At 42.9% G+C, this 15,616-nt stretch overlaps 1 protein-coding gene across 3 annotated transcripts in view; it reads right to left on the reverse strand.

The window, feature by feature from the left end:
- Positions 1-466: 466 nt before the first annotated feature.
- NCOA3 (nuclear receptor coactivator 3) overlaps positions 467-15,616 on the reverse strand; it is a 393,748-nt gene continuing 378,598 nt past the window's right edge. For 2 of the 3 annotated variants that reach the window (XM_072110547.1, XM_072110549.1), the window contains one exon: positions 467-1,161. Coding sequence is in view for 2 of the 3 variants with exons in the window: in XM_072110549.1 (XP_071966650.1) it covers positions 1,150-1,161 (12 nt within the window). In the remaining variant the exon portion in view is untranslated. Of the gene's footprint in view, positions 1,162-1,398; positions 1,438-15,616 lie in introns of all 3 variants that reach the window. The other variant, XM_072110548.1, reaches the window with a different exon arrangement.

Consider the following 15,616-nt stretch of genomic DNA (forward strand, 5'->3'; position numbering starts at 1 on the left):
CCTGTTCATGTGCAGGTAGCCTATACTGAGAATGGAAAATTGTACCTTATACAGCAGTAGTATAAAGTAGTTAATGTTTTCTTTATTATTTACATATGTTTAGACCAACTATTCAAAGCTACATAGTAGTTTTCTTATTCGGATCAAAAGGATCCAACCACAAAACCATTTCAATTAAAGTGTATTTACACAATTTTTCCCTAAATATATTTTGTTAGCCAGCGGTATTGATGGCCGTAGAAAATTTACATACCTATGTCTATTCATTGCACCTTTGGTCAATTTTAGAAGGAATTTAAGACATGGGAGCAAAGAATTGCTCCTCAGATGACAAAAACAACTTCCCTCGGCAAAACAGTCACATGATCATGGAGATAAAGATTTGAATTAACATGGTATGCTGATGGTGGAACAAACACATGATTCATCAATGAACCTGTAACAAAGCTTTTACCTGTAACATAAGAAAACACAAAGATATTGCTTTATTCAACTCCGATGCAACACTGAAGAGTCAAGGAATCATCCCCACAAGTCGTAAAGATGTCGCTATTTATCGTGTGAGGTTATCCAGATCTATGGCAGTTGCAGAGTTAAATACAATTAAAAAAAAACAATACAACAAATTAAACCTAAAAAAATTCATATACAGTTATAATGTCTCATCTCCATATATACAAATGTTTACACAAGGGGAGAGGGCGGCGAGAGAAAGATAATTCCATGTTTCGCTCTTTGGGACCTTGGAGCTTTTGCAATCTCAGTATTTAAGTGTAAAAGGAGGAAAACAATAAATCTGGGGACCTCAACAGTCAAAAAGTGCAAAGTAGAACATTGTTGTCCTATGTGATCAGAAATCAAAGGTTTATAGATTCTTTTCCCATAAAAGAAAGTGTCACAGGAATCACAGATTGACCCACAAGCTTTGGGGGAAAAAAAAGCCTCTCAGAATCTAAAATGAAAAATAGTAAACTTGCAAGAATGCTTCTTGTGAAAACGTAACCACTAGTTACACACTCAAATTTTCCGAGAAAATGTCGAAATCTTAAAACAGGAAATCAAAACAGTCCTTGGAAAGACTGAAGCAGTAACACATTCATACAGTCACAAATCATTTCGATTATAGCTTCAGAGGACGACAGTGGTGCATCAACAGTATTTCTAAAAGGAAAAGAAAAAAATTAATTAAAAAAGGGGAAATAAAGGAAGTACTGTATAAACAAAATGATAAACTACAGTGGGTACAGAAAGTATTCAGACCCCTTTACTATGCTTCATTGCAGCCAATTGGTAAGATCAAAAAAGTTCTTTTTTGCTAATTGATGTACAAGTTTTCTTTCTAATTTAAAAAAGAAAAACTAATATATCACTCATATTTGACATTCATATTTAACTCACCTGCTGTCCATTCACTTCTTTATTGGAGTCCAGCTGTGCCTACAGTCATGGCCAAAAGTTTTGAGAATGATACAAATGTTAATTTTTACAAAGTCTACTGCATCAGGTTTTATAATGGCAATTTGCATATGCTCCAGAATGTTATAAAGAGTTAACAGTAATTAATTCCCTAGAAAATGAACCCCCCCCCCCCCCCCAAACACATTGCAACTTCATTGCAGGCCTGCTTTAAAAGGAGCAGCTAACATTATTTCAGTGATTGCTCCATTAAAACAGGTGTGGGTGTTGATGAGGACAGGGCTGGAGATCAGTCTGTCATGATTAAGTAAGAATCACACCACTGGACACGCTTGGCATCATTGTTTCTCTTCTGTTAAACATGGTTATCTCTAAAGAAACATGTGCAGTCATCATTGCACTGCACAAAACTGGCCTAACAGGGAAAAGTATTGCAGCTAGAAAGATTGCACGTCAGTCAACAATCTATCACATCATCAAGGAATTCAAGGAAAGAGGTTCCATTGTTGGCAAAAAAGCTCCAGGGCACCCAAGAAGGACCAGCAAGCGCCAGGACCGTCTCTTAAAAGTGTTTCAGCTGAGGGATCGGGCTACCAGCAGTGCAGAGCTTGCTCAGGAATGGCAGCAGGCAGGTGTGAGTGCATCTGCACACACTTTAAGGCAGAGTCTTGGAGCAAGGCCTGGTGTCAAGGAGGACAGCAAAGAAGCCACTTCTCTCCAGAAAAAACATCAGTGACAGACTGATATTCTGCAAAATGTACAGAGAGGGGAATGCTGAGGACTGGGGTAAAGTCATTTTCTCTGATGAATCCCCTTTCCGATTGTTTAGAACATCTGGAAAACAGCTTGTTCGGAGAAGACAAGATGAGCAACCATGCTTCTGCAACCATTCATGTGTGGGATTGCTTCTCAACCAAGAAAATCGGCTCTCTCACAGTCTTGCCTAAAAACACATCTATGAATAAAGAATGGTATTAGAATGTCCTCCAAGAGCAACTTCTCCCAACCATCCAAGAGCAGTTTGGTGAGCAACAATGTTTTTTCCAGCATGATGGAGCACCTTGCCATAAAGCAAAGGTGATAACTAAATGACTCAGGGAACAAAACATAGATTTTGGGTCCATGGCCTGGAAACTCCCCAGATCTCAATCCCATTGAGAACTTGTGGTCAATCATCAAGAGACGGGTGGAGAAACAAAAACCAACAAATTGTGACAAAATGCAAGCATTGATTGTGTAAGAATGGACTCCTGTCAGTCAGGATTTGGTGCAGAAGTTGATTGAGAACATGCCAGGGAGAATTGCAGAGGTCCTGAAGAAGGGTCAACACTGCAAATATTGACTTGCTGCATTAACTCATTTTAACTGTCAATAAAAGCTTTTGTTAATCATAATATGATTGCAATTGTATTTCTGTATGTGATAAAAACATCTGACAAACACACATAAAAACCAGAGGGCAACAGATCATGTGAAAATATAATATATGTGTCATTATCAAAACTTAAGGCCATGACTGTATAGGCACAAACCTGTCTATATAAAGACCTCACAGCTCACAGTTCATGTCAGAGCACAAGAGAATCATGAATTTTGGCAAGGCACAGATCTGACCAAGATTACAAAAGAATCTCTGCAGAACTCATGGTTCCTAAGAGCCAAGTGCCTTCATAATCCTCAAATGGACAAAGTTTGGGAGCCCTAATAAGCTATCATAAGAAAAGAGCCTTGGTGAGAGAGGTAAGGTAAAACCCCAAGATCACTGTGGCTGCATCCCAAAGATGCAGTTGGGAGATGGGAGAAAGTTCCAAAGTCAACTATCACTGCAGCCCTCCACCAGTTGGTGATTTATGGAAGAGTGTGCCGACGGAAGCTTCTCCTTAGTGCAAGACAAATGCAAGGCCTCAAACACTTTGCAAAAAAACACATGAAGACTATGAGAAATAAGATTCTCTAGTCTGATGAGAAGAAGATTGAACTTTTTGGTGTTAACAGGCATAGCTCATCACCTGCCAAATACAATCCCAACAGTGAAACATGGTGGTGGCAGCAGCAGCATCATGCTATGCGGATTTTTGAGCTGAAGGGGCAAGATGACTGGTTCCAATTGAAGGAAAGATTAATGTGGCCAAATACAGAGATATCTTGAATGAAAAAAATCTGTGGTCCAGTGCCCTGGACCGAAGGTTTATGTTCCAACAAGACCACGATGCTAAGAACACAGCTAACATAAAGCAGTGGCTCCAGAACAACTTTGTTAATATTCTAGACTGCCCCAGCCAGAGCCTTGACCTAAACCCAATTGAGCATCTCTGGAGAGACTTGAAAATGGCTGTCCCCTAACTTTCTCCACCCAACCTGAGGGAACTGGAGAGGATGTGCAAGGTAGAATGGGAGAGCATCCCCAAATCCATGTGTGAAAAACTTGTTGCATCATTCCAAAGACGACTTATGACTGTACCAGCTCAAAAGGGTGCTTCTATTCAATACTGAGCAAAGGCTCTGATTAATTATGTGATATTTCAGTTTTTCTTGGTTAATAAATTAGCAGAAATATCTACATTTTCGTTTTTTTTCTGTCAAGATGGGGTGCAGAGTGTACATTAAACAACAAAAAGAGAACTTTTTTGATCTTAACATTTGACTGTAATGAAACACTTTGCATCAGTTACAGGAAACTTAATAACATAATGTGAGATTAAGTAAAACCAGTATATCTATTCCAGAAGGGACAGATTCCCAACTGTAGACAGCATTGTTTTGACCTGGTTAGGTCTCTTCACTACAGCGTACTACAGAGTGCAAGGCTATTGACTAGGGTTAAGAAGTAAGAGTTCTCCTTATGGAGACCCAGCCAAGTGGAAACAGTCTACAGTTGAGAATCTGTTCCTTCTGGAATAGATATACTAGTTTGGCTTAATCCCACATCATGTTATTAGGCTTCTTGTAAGTCATGCATGGTGTTAAAGGTGCTGCCTTTCAAGGTAGCAAAAGGATGCATTGTTTTCTATTTCCCTCATTGGAAAACATATTTGCATATTTCCCAGAATCCCCTAGTGGAGCTTCAATGGCTATAAGTCTGCATACGGCCTTAATTGGCAAACTCTCCATAAGAAGAACTCTTACTTTCTGACCCGAAATCTGAGAAAAGCATATGGCATAGCATATAGTGGTATGAAAAAGTATTTGACCCTAACCGAATATCTAAGCTTTTGAATGTTTGTAACATTTTTAGTGCCTAGATCTCTGAGTAAGTGTTCATCATGCTTCAATTTGATTTAGGATTTCCTTTAAATTCTGACACCCAACCCCCCCCCCTCCCCTTGTCCCTCTGCAGCAGACTATAGACTGTAGAAGCATAGAAAACCGGAAACAGAAAAGTCTCTGGTGTGTTTAGGTACTTCATCAAAACACATAACAAACACCTTGTAGGTTTTCCTTTTTTGTTATAGAAAAGGTTTGATGTGAAACCAGGGGTGAGGATTGTTAAAGAGATTTATTAATAACAGTGGATTTCAGTTTAGGTACTCTAAGGTTTACATTTTAGAAATGATTTATTATATATTTATTGAAATGGTGATTAAGGTGTGGAAGCTTTCTTTTGCTACAAGTTTTTTAATATAGAAGCATTATCTTCAAGACTGAAATATAGTTGTATTTGAATAAAAAGTAAAAAAAGGTTGTACAGGTTGTAAAAAGGTTGTCAAAATGGTATCAATGAAAACGTCCTCTCAACCTGCAATCAAAGACACCTTCCTCAGCTCAAGTACAAAAAAATATTTTATGGGTGTCAGAATAAGGGGGTGTAAGGCTTTTATTAATATCTTTTAGAATATTTAAATACATAACTAAAAGTATATACAGGCGGTCCCCTACTTAAGAACACTCGACTTACATACAACCCATAGTTACAAACGGACCTCTGGATATTGGTTATTTATTGTACTTTAGTCCTAGGCTACAATGATCAGCTGAAACAGTTATCACAGGCGTCTGTAATGAAGCTTTAGTGATAATATTGATTCTTATGACAACCCAACATTTTTAAAATCCAATTGTCACAGAGACCAAAAAAATTCTGGCTGGGATTACAATGATAAAATATACAGTTCCGACTTACATACAAACTCAACTTAAGAACAAACCTACAGACCCTATCTTGTATGTAACCCGGGGACTGCCTGTATTTGGTAACTCCACAATCATAGTGACGCAAAGAATAAAGGAGAGGTATCATTTCAAAAGCACATTAAAATTTGTGAAAATAAAGCCAAAATATGGTACATCTCTTTTTTTGCAAATTCCTCCAATTATTTTTAATCTTTCCAGTACATGGCGCAGAATATGAATCCATTCCCTGCAAGGCATTTCTGTCACTTAATTGGCTACAACAATTATTACAATTTTAACATGTACAAATAAAATGGTTTTACAGCGTAAAGAAATTACACTAAACTACAACAATCCATAAATTTCCTAAAAGCAGACAATTTCCCCATTTTAAAAATTGCATTATGGAGTTTATAGACATAGGCACCTTCATGCAATTTTGATTTAAAGTGTAAAATTGTATTTGAGAAAAATGCATAAAAATATACTTTGATGACAAAAAATGGGCCCCAAACAGAAAATAATTTGTTTCACATCTCCTAAATGAACACCTCATAGTCGTAGAATCACTAAAATCAAAGTAACCAAAAATCTGCTTGTTAGCTAGAAATTTTAAGACATTCAACACATGCAAAATATAGTGATTAAACAGAATAAAAATCTTAAAACCTATATATTTTTTGAAAGCAGACAACTTAAAGGAAACCTACCACTGCTCACATGATGCAATCATACAAGCTACCACCCTGTAGGCTATTTAATGCTGATGTCAGCACATACTTTCGTTAGGCAAGGCGATCTTTAGTTTAGCTAAAAAAACAATTAACTCACATATGTAAATTAGCCCTCCGGTGCTACCCCTACATCATCAGCCCTCTGTGGATGCCTTCCGATTGTTAATTATTCACGCCTCCGTCTTTCACTGGTCTCAGCAGCTGAAGGAGGGCGGGTAGAAAGAAGGAGGCGTGAATAGTTAACAATTGAAAGGCATCGACAGAGGGCTGATGACGTAGGGGAAGCACCGGAGGGCTAATTTACATATACGAGTTAATTGTTTTTTTAGCTAAACTAAAGATCGCTGTGCCTACCCAAAGTATCTACCGGCATCAGTATTAAATAGCCTACAGGGTGGTGGCTTTTATGATTTCATCATGTGAGCAGTGGTAGGTTTCCTTTAAAGGGCACCTACCACCACGATTCTACCTATAAAGGTAGATCGAGTGGTAGGTGGATGTAAGGGACGTGAGGATAGCTCTTTTTAGAGCTAATCCTCACGTCCCTGCTAACTTTTGGTAAACTTTATTCCCCTAATATGTAAATTTAGTTATGCGGCTACTGGGGTGTGGAATAGCCGAGCACGAGGCTACACAGCGCGGCTACTCCACGCCCCAGTAGCCACATTACTCCTCCTACCCTGTTGCGTGCGGCGCGCAGCTCCTCGTAGCTGTGCGCCCTCGTCCGACAAGCCGCTACTGTGCATGCGCAGTAGCTCCGGCCTCGGAGCTGGGGCTGCTTAGCCGCCGGCCTGCGTTCTGCGCATGCGCAGAACACCATCATGACGGACGAGGGCGCGCAGCTACGAGGAGCTTCGCGCCGCACTCAACAGTAATGTGGCTACTGGGGCGTGGAGTAGCCGCGCTGTGTATCCTATGTGTAGCCGCATAAAAAGAGCTATCCTCACGTCCCTTACATCCACCTACCACCCGATCTACCTCGTGGTGGTAGGTTCCCTTTAACTTGGCTATTGCATTTGTCTTGTCTAACAGTTCTCAGCCAGTACCATTATCATGTAACTTTGTTATATATTCTAAAAAAAATGCATTGAAAATCAGCAAGACACAACAACATCAACAAGAATTTGCAGATTAAAAAACGCTAAATAAAAAACCATGCAACATTCGGTTGCAATACATAAATGCATTTACAAATATATAAGTGCACAGTAAAAAGCTCCTATTTTGTAAAAATATTTTTTTTCAGAAAACACAGCCTCCCATGCACACAAAAATAACCTTTTTTTATACACACAAGGTTCATGCAGATTTGCAGAAGTTATAAAATGCTAAATTTTCATGAAAAATATTAAATTTCCACTAAAACACGTATAGATCGGGACTACTTAAAGAAAATGTAATTTACTTAAATAGTAAAATGCGAGGAGTCATACCTACCCCATATGTGTACATTCACCAAAATATGCACCAAAAAGAATGTAAAATCCACATGGTGTGCCAAACAACTTTTGCAGAAAATTGCAGCTTCATACAGATATGTTATTGTACTTTCCGCTACACAATGATGACCTAAATAAAAAACTAAAATATCCATAAACAAATGTATGTTTTATATACAAGAAATGGGAATTATTCTTACTGTTCTATATCCATTAGTCCGCAATGACAGCCCCACCTGGAGGATGAGCCCTTGATATATGTGGGGACAGGAGGCAGAAAAATTAAATGCCCCATCCTGTCACCCATACTTCAAATGACTACACCAGCCATGAATGGAACCAGATTTATTTGGCACATACAAGTTAAACAAAGAAAGCCAGGAAATTATATTTATGGGCTGTCATGGTGGACTAATAGAAACAGAATTAAGGGTGCGAATAATTCCCATATTCCATGGCGTCCCCCATGACAGCGTCATTGCTTTCTGAAGCTTTTGATAGGTCAAATAAAGTAACCTTCTTGGGATTGTGATACCTTTTAATGGCTACCTTAAATATAAGATGATAACAAGCAAGCTTTCAGGACAACTTGGATCCCTTCATCAGGCATGGTATAACAGACTTTTTGAAGTGACATAAATTTTATATACAATGAATAGAGAAGTGATGTAAAAAAATTTAAACAAAAAGACTATAGCAATAACAAAATTTGAGATTAAAGGTCCTTTATTAGATCACCTGGGCAGTGTGATAGTTTATTGCCTCCAAGTTAATGACTCTGTAGTCTCCGATGACCCACTATCTCAGGACAACATTTGTTAGATGATCAAAATATCATCAGAAAAATATCAGGATAACATTTGTTAGATGTTGTAGTGGGCTATTAATCCCTCTGATAAATTGAGTCATGTGTGGAGGGTGTCAAACAGTGTAATAAACTTGTATTCCCAAATTCATCTCATTGTGTGACCGGAAATTGCATTTTAATACTAGAACCTTCATATCATTGGTATTATGCAAGGACTGCAGAAGTGTTTGGCCACAGGTAGATATTTCTGCTCATATTTTATTGTGTGGCGATGAGAGATTATCCGGGCTCTAAGTGTTTGTCCTGTCTCTCCAAAGTAAAGGCCACCTACGGGACATTTTATGTTGAATCAATCTTAGTGAACATTGTAAAACAAAAACTCACAATACATTAGGCAGAGTTTACAATAGTCAGTACATAACATACAATGTATGGTAAACGTATATCCAGGTCATACATTATGCCTTCAGTGAGGCCCTAGATGAGTATAATAGCCTTCCGGGTGGGGAGGAGAGCAAGCTCCACAGCAAAACTCTGAAGAGTGTATACCATCTGACCTCCTTATCCCTTCCCCTAGCGGCATGTCACCCTATTCCTTACAAAATAGGATGCGGCTTAGATCCATGAATTGCAGTGATCTGTGCGCCTGGAATGAGCATGTTAATAAAACAACGACACAATACACGACAAAACAGATAATTAGACAGATACAGTAAGGATAGAATACAAAAGGAGCAAGGGTCCTAAGGAGCGTGTTCTGAAGGGTGGGAGGAAAGCTTCAGGGTTTCCCCATCTCCCATGGCGAGGCTGTTTATGCCCCTAGAGGAGATTTAGGGAGGTCTATCCTGGGGCCTGAACTTCAAAGAGGACCTTAAACTCCTGAGAGTCCCTAAAGCTCATCCAAGGAGACCATACATGAAGAAACTTTTCATGGGCTTCTGGTGTTAATATAGCCAGTTCCTCCATGCGGAACAGGTGAGACATTTCTTTGGCCCATTCGGCTAGGGAAGGACAGGTGATGGACCGCCAGTGGCGTGGTATTACCGCCCTAACTGCAATTAGGCAGAAACGTAGTTTGTCCTTCTTTTGAGCTCCAATTTGGCCTGGAAGGACTGAGAGAAGAGTTATGTCTGGACATGCGGTCACTGTTTTTCCCGAAATTCGCTGATATATGTCGAACACCTGACTCCAAAAGGGTATAAGGGCTATACAGCTCCACCAGACATGCAGCATATCCCCTTTATCGGTTCCACAGCGCCAACATACGTCCGAGACCGAAGGGAAGGCTAGATGCAACACTGTCGGCACCTGGTACCACGTGACATTATCTTGTAACCCTTTTCCTGCGCTGAACAAGCGGAGGACATCTTGTGCGTGAAAAGGAAAGATTTGTCCCAGTTTTCCTGTGACAGCTCGCATTCCCAGCTTCTGATGAATGGGAGTTCTGGAGTCTTAGAGTCGCCCGTCAGGATGGAGTAAATTTGGGAAATGGCATGTGGTGGGGCTGATTCCAGTCGGAATAACCCCTCAAAGGCTGTAAGGAAATCAGCAAAGGCCGCTGCGTCACCTGCCCCCACTATAAAGGACCGTAATTGTGAATATTCAAACCAAGAACTACCAGTGTGACCCCGACGTGGATTGAAATCCCTGTGGAGAGGCAGTGGTGATCCCTGCAGCAGGTCGAACATCCGTGGGTCCTGCAAAACCCCCCAGCCCAGGAAGGACAACGTAGCCATTCCCGGTTGGAATCCCGTATTCCGAAAGATCGGGGTGAGAGGGCCAAGCTCGCGAGACAGGGACTTCTTCGCTATCAGTGATCTCCATAAGCACAATGCATCCCTAAGCAGGATCGCCTGGGGTGCGGGAGCGGGGAAGGTCCCCGCTGGAACCCAAGGCAACAATTTAAGGAGTGACGGGGAGCATGTTTGTTCCAAGGTGACCCATTGTTTGGTATTATAAGTCCAGTCAAGCAGTCTGAGGAGTAGTGAGGCCCGGTGGCACAGTCTAAGGTCAGGGAGGCCAGCCCCCCCATTGACTTTGGTCTAATCAGTGTTTTCCAAGCTATTCTAGGGCGTTTAGATCCCCAGATGAATCGCAATATGGCGGATCATAAGGTACGGAAAAAGCCTGAGGGGGAAGGATCGGCACGTCCTGAAAGATGTATAAAAAGCGTGGGAGCACATCCATTTTTAGAACATTGATCCTGCCGAACCACGAGAGGCGCTTGCAGTCGTATGTTTGAAGGTCCTTCAACGTACGATCCAGAAGGGGCGAATAGCTAAGAGTGCATAACTTCAACAGATCAGTTGGAACCGTGACTCCCAGGTATTTGATGGACGTCTGCTGCCACTGAAAGGGGAGTTTGTCTTTAATGTGATCCACCTCTGACGTTGGAAGCGATATGTTAAGAGCCTCAGTCTTGGTATAGTTGATTTTAAAGTCACTAACCGCACTATATCTCTTGAACTCCGGAATGAGCGACGGGAAGGAGATCCTTGGTTGGGAGACATACAGCATCAGGTCATCTGCGAACAACGCAGCCTTGCAATGTCTGGATCCCATTGTGATCCCATGGATATTAGGATTTTTTTGGATAGCTGTAACCAAGTGCTTGATCACTATGACGTATAATAGGGGCGAGAGCGGGCACCCCTGCCTAACACCATTTCTGATGGCGAAGCACTTGGAAAAATGTTCCCATTAACTCTCACCCTAGCGGTAGGTTTGGAATATAGAGCCAGAAACCTGATCTGTTGAAGTGCCGCCACCATGAAGCCCCAATGGACCCTGTCAAAGGCCTTTTCCGCATCTACAGATAGTAGACAAGAGGGTATGGAGCGCGCCTGCACGTGGGACATTAGGAGGATAGTTTTGTTTAGGTTGTCCCAAGCCTCCCTCCCCGGAATGAATCCAACCTGGTCATTGTGTATTACTGTCGGGATGTGGGGGGCTAACCTTTCCGCCAGAACCTTAGAAAATAACTTCACATCCACGTTTATAAGGGATATGGGTCTATAGCTAGCCGGAAGCGAAGGGTCTTTACCTTGTTTGGGCAACACACTAATGAGCTTCCATGTTGCTGGGGGAAAAGCCTGAAACCGAGGATATGGCACCATATACTTTGTCTAGCAGAGGGGACAGCAATTCTCTAAATTATTTAAAGAAGGCCGGGGTGAACCCATCAGGCTTAGGACTTTTACCAGCGGGTATGTCTTTAATTACAGCAGAAACTTCTGCCGCCTCTATATCCTGCTTCAAAGTATCGGTGACTTCTGCTTCAAAACTGGTAGGCATGTCTCCGCCACGTACGAATCTATGTGGGAAGCTTGAGAAGATAACGGAGCTGGCCCCTCGGTACCCCTAATGTCATATAGCGAGGTGTAGATGGATGAAAAACTGCCACATATCTCATCAGGGTGGAAAACCTCCTTTCCCTTGGGACCTTTGATCTTGGGGATGTAGGAGGCCTGGGAGCGAGGGTGTAGAAGACGCATTTTGCGTGGTCATACAAATAGCTCTGGAACCGAGCCCAATGTTGCAAGTATTTTTGGTCCAAGAGAGACCTTAAGGTCTCCCTTGCCCCCGAAAACTCAGCCAGGTAGGATGCAGTCAAGGAGGACATGTGGCGCAACTCCAGTGTCTGGATCTGTGCCTTAAGGGCAACAATCTGTGCGTTGTTCTCTGACTTGAGGCAGGTACCGTGACGAACGAGCAAGTCCCCCTTGAGTTGTTCCCACTGCTGAGGAGAGTGTGCCGGTTCGCTCCACTCTGGGCCGTTGATAACGGAGGCTATATGCTCTCTGATATCCTCTGCACAAACGGAGTCCCTGAGGAGGTTGTCATTTAGTCTCCACCTCCACGGACTGCGGCTATGGCGCTGCAAGGACAGTGTCAAGAAAACGGGGGCATGGTGAGAAAAGAGAACGTTCCCAATTGATGCCGCGTGTTCCCATTTAAGGGCGTAGTGGCTCAAAAGAAAAAAAACAATTCTGTTATAAGAGCCGTGCGCTGGGGAAAAGTAGGAATAGTCCCGATCCAGGGGATGTAAGATCCTCCAGATGTCGACCAGCTGCAGGGCGTGTAAGTCTTTCCGCAGGCCATGGAGGTGGCTGAGCGGGATAGCGCCCCCCCCCCTGACTTGTCAACTGAGGGGTCCAAAGGAAAATTAAAGTCGCCCCCCACTATTAGGTGTCCCTCCATAAAATCAGACAGTGTGCTCAGTATGGTCCTGCAGACAGGAATAGGGCCGTTGTTGGGGAGGCTCCGGGTGGCGAGAGTAAGCGCCTGCCCAAAGGCTCTTTGCAAAGACATATCTGCCTTCGTCGTCCACATTTGTCGCCAGGATCTCCAATGGCAGTGATTTGTGAAAGGCTATCGACGCTCCCTTTGATTTGGCCTCAGGGTTGGCGCTGTGGATCCATTGGGTAAAATAACGATCTCGAATGTCTGGCACGTTGGTGGATCTGAAATGAGTCTCCTGTAAGAAAAGGATGTTAACTCTCTGTTTGTGTATATCATATAGGATCTGTGACCTCTTCTGTGGGACGTTAAGTCCCCTAACGTTGAGGGACGCGAGACGTAAAGTATCCATAGTAAATCTGGGTCCCTTCTAGCCTCCTGCTGCCCTGGATAGCTGACAATACCAGACCCTCCGGTGTTATATAGGGAATGGGTAGGGGTATAGAAGGGGAAGGGCTATTGTGGGGCAATACCAACACAGAATAGACTCGACAGACAAACACTGAACAGTGGGGAAACAACACTTATAATACCGCAGGCAGGCCCGCTGGCTACGGATTCCCCGGTTGGTAGTGTGCTGACTACGAAAGGCCCCCCCTCCCCCCACCCAACAACCGCATATTACACAGTGAATCTATAACAAATCAATATATCAAATGCGGTTTAAAGAGAAAAATACAAATTAAAAGAGAGAACATTGTTTAAGAATTAAAACAGTAATGAACATTTGGAGGGCAGATGAGGCGGCAATGGGACTTCAAACTACTACTGAACCCAAAAGGTCCTACTACCAATATAAACCACTCATAGTAATATTGATCTCCAAACTTAGGAGCCTTGTCAGCTTTCCAAATCTCGTCCCAAAATGGCCGTCCCTCCACCTAATGCCTTAACCCTGAGAAAGATAACACATCTTTAAACAACCATGCTTATTGAAAATCATTCCGGGGGCAGCGGCCCAGGATCATGGCCCATCTGCGCTCCTCCCCAGCCCCGACCCCGCCGGGCCTGGCGTCTAGGGGGTCTCCCTGGCGGGGGAGCAGCCCCGTGTAGTGGAGGTAACGGCAGACCTGGCCACTCTGGTAACTCAGGAGCTGTAATATGTAATGCCGCTGCTACAGCAGGGACCTCCCCCGGGTGTCCGATAACAAATCTACGCTCCGCCTGTCGGATCTGAAGGCGAAACGGGAAGACCCATGTGTAGGGTATATTTCTTTGTCCTAGTTCCTCCAGGAAGGGCTTCAACGCTCTACGTTTTAGTAGTGTCAGCTTTGATAAATCTGGTAAGAGCTGTATGCGGGACCTCTGGAACATGATGTCCCCTGCTGATCTTGCCTTGGACATAATCGCCTCTTTTAGCTGATAACGGTGTACCCGACAGATAACATCTCTCGGCTGTTCAAGCGCAGCAGGTCTGGGTTGTAGTGAGCGATGGGCCCTATCCAGCTCTACTGGGGTATCTGCCGGTATTTCCAAAATGGAGTTGAACAACCAGAGCAGGCAGGCCCCGTACTCTATTATTGTTGCGCCTTCCCCTGTTCTCGGCGTCATCCATTTGGTCAGCCAAAAATTGAAGTTGAAAGGAGTGGGAGGCAATAGTAGCAGCTTGTGTCTCTAGGCGGACACTAAGATCATTCCGGGTGACCTTAGTATATGTTACACGGTTCCCAAGCTGTTGAACTTCCTCCCTTACCGCGTGTAGTTCAGGAATCGGCCGATTCCGCGGGCTGAGGAACGGCTAAGGGGCGTTGCTGGGGTGCGGGTACCCCCTTTTCTCTTGGCTTCCATTTACTGGGGTCTCAGGCACTGGATTCGGTACCGTTAGCGGTGTTGAAGCGGGGTTCGGGCAGGAGAAGCTCTAATGTGCGGCCATCTCCATCCGCAGTCAGGCCATGCCCCCATGGGACATTTTATGCCTACAATCAGTTAGACCACATTAGAAGTGGAACATCAGAATGTGGCTGGGATGACATATTTCTGCTCTGTGTTCGGATCTGTATCCTGTCTTTGGTCAAAATAAGAGCAACGGTTTTACAGTGGAAAGTCCCTTTCTGTATATTTATTGGTAGGAACTCCTGATCACAATATTTTTGGTTGGGCAGTTGCCTGTATCACTGCAATGGAGGAGGGTCTGGGAACATTGTCTTTAGGCGGTCATCTTTGGGGAGTATGTGGTGGAATTTTCTTGAGGTTGTTCTTAGCATTTCAAAGTGTGGATTGTAAGTCACAACCAGTGGTACACAATTGTTGTTGACCTTTTTTTTGTATTAGAGAAGATGGCTCCTCGGTAACCTGGTGGCTCAACTGATTTGAGCGTAAATGAGCAAAGGGTGGTATCCCTGATTTAGGAATATCTTCCTATGATTCTTTAGATGTGTGTCTCTGTCCTTTGGACTGGAGCAGATATGATTATATCGGATGGCCTGGCTTACACATGATGGATTTTTTTTTGTATGTTTAGGATGAAAGCTGGCCAGTCTCAGGAGTGAAGGAAGATCAATCGGTTTTTGAAATATAAACATCTGGATACAGTTATTTTGGATTGTTATGGTTGTGTCCAAAAAGTTTATTTCGCTGTATAAGAAGTTTAATGTCAGGCTGTTGTTCTGAACCTGTCCAGATGATCAAAATATCATTAATAAACCGGTAGTTAGCCAAAGGTTTCATGTGGCAGGATTCTAGGAAGTCATTTTAGAGTTTTGCCATGAAGTGGCATATTGTGGTGGCATATTTGTTCCCATGGCAGTTTCAGTCTTCCTGGATAAATTCACACAATAAAATATGAGCAGAAACATCTTCCTGTGGCCAAACACTTCTGCAGTCCTGGCCATACCAAGAATATGAAGGTTCTAGTATTAAAGGACAATTTC

Source organism: Engystomops pustulosus, chromosome 6 (genome assembly GCF_040894005.1).
Source record: "Engystomops pustulosus chromosome 6, aEngPut4.maternal, whole genome shotgun sequence".
Taxonomy (NCBI): Eukaryota; Metazoa; Chordata; class Amphibia; order Anura; family Leptodactylidae; genus Engystomops; species Engystomops pustulosus.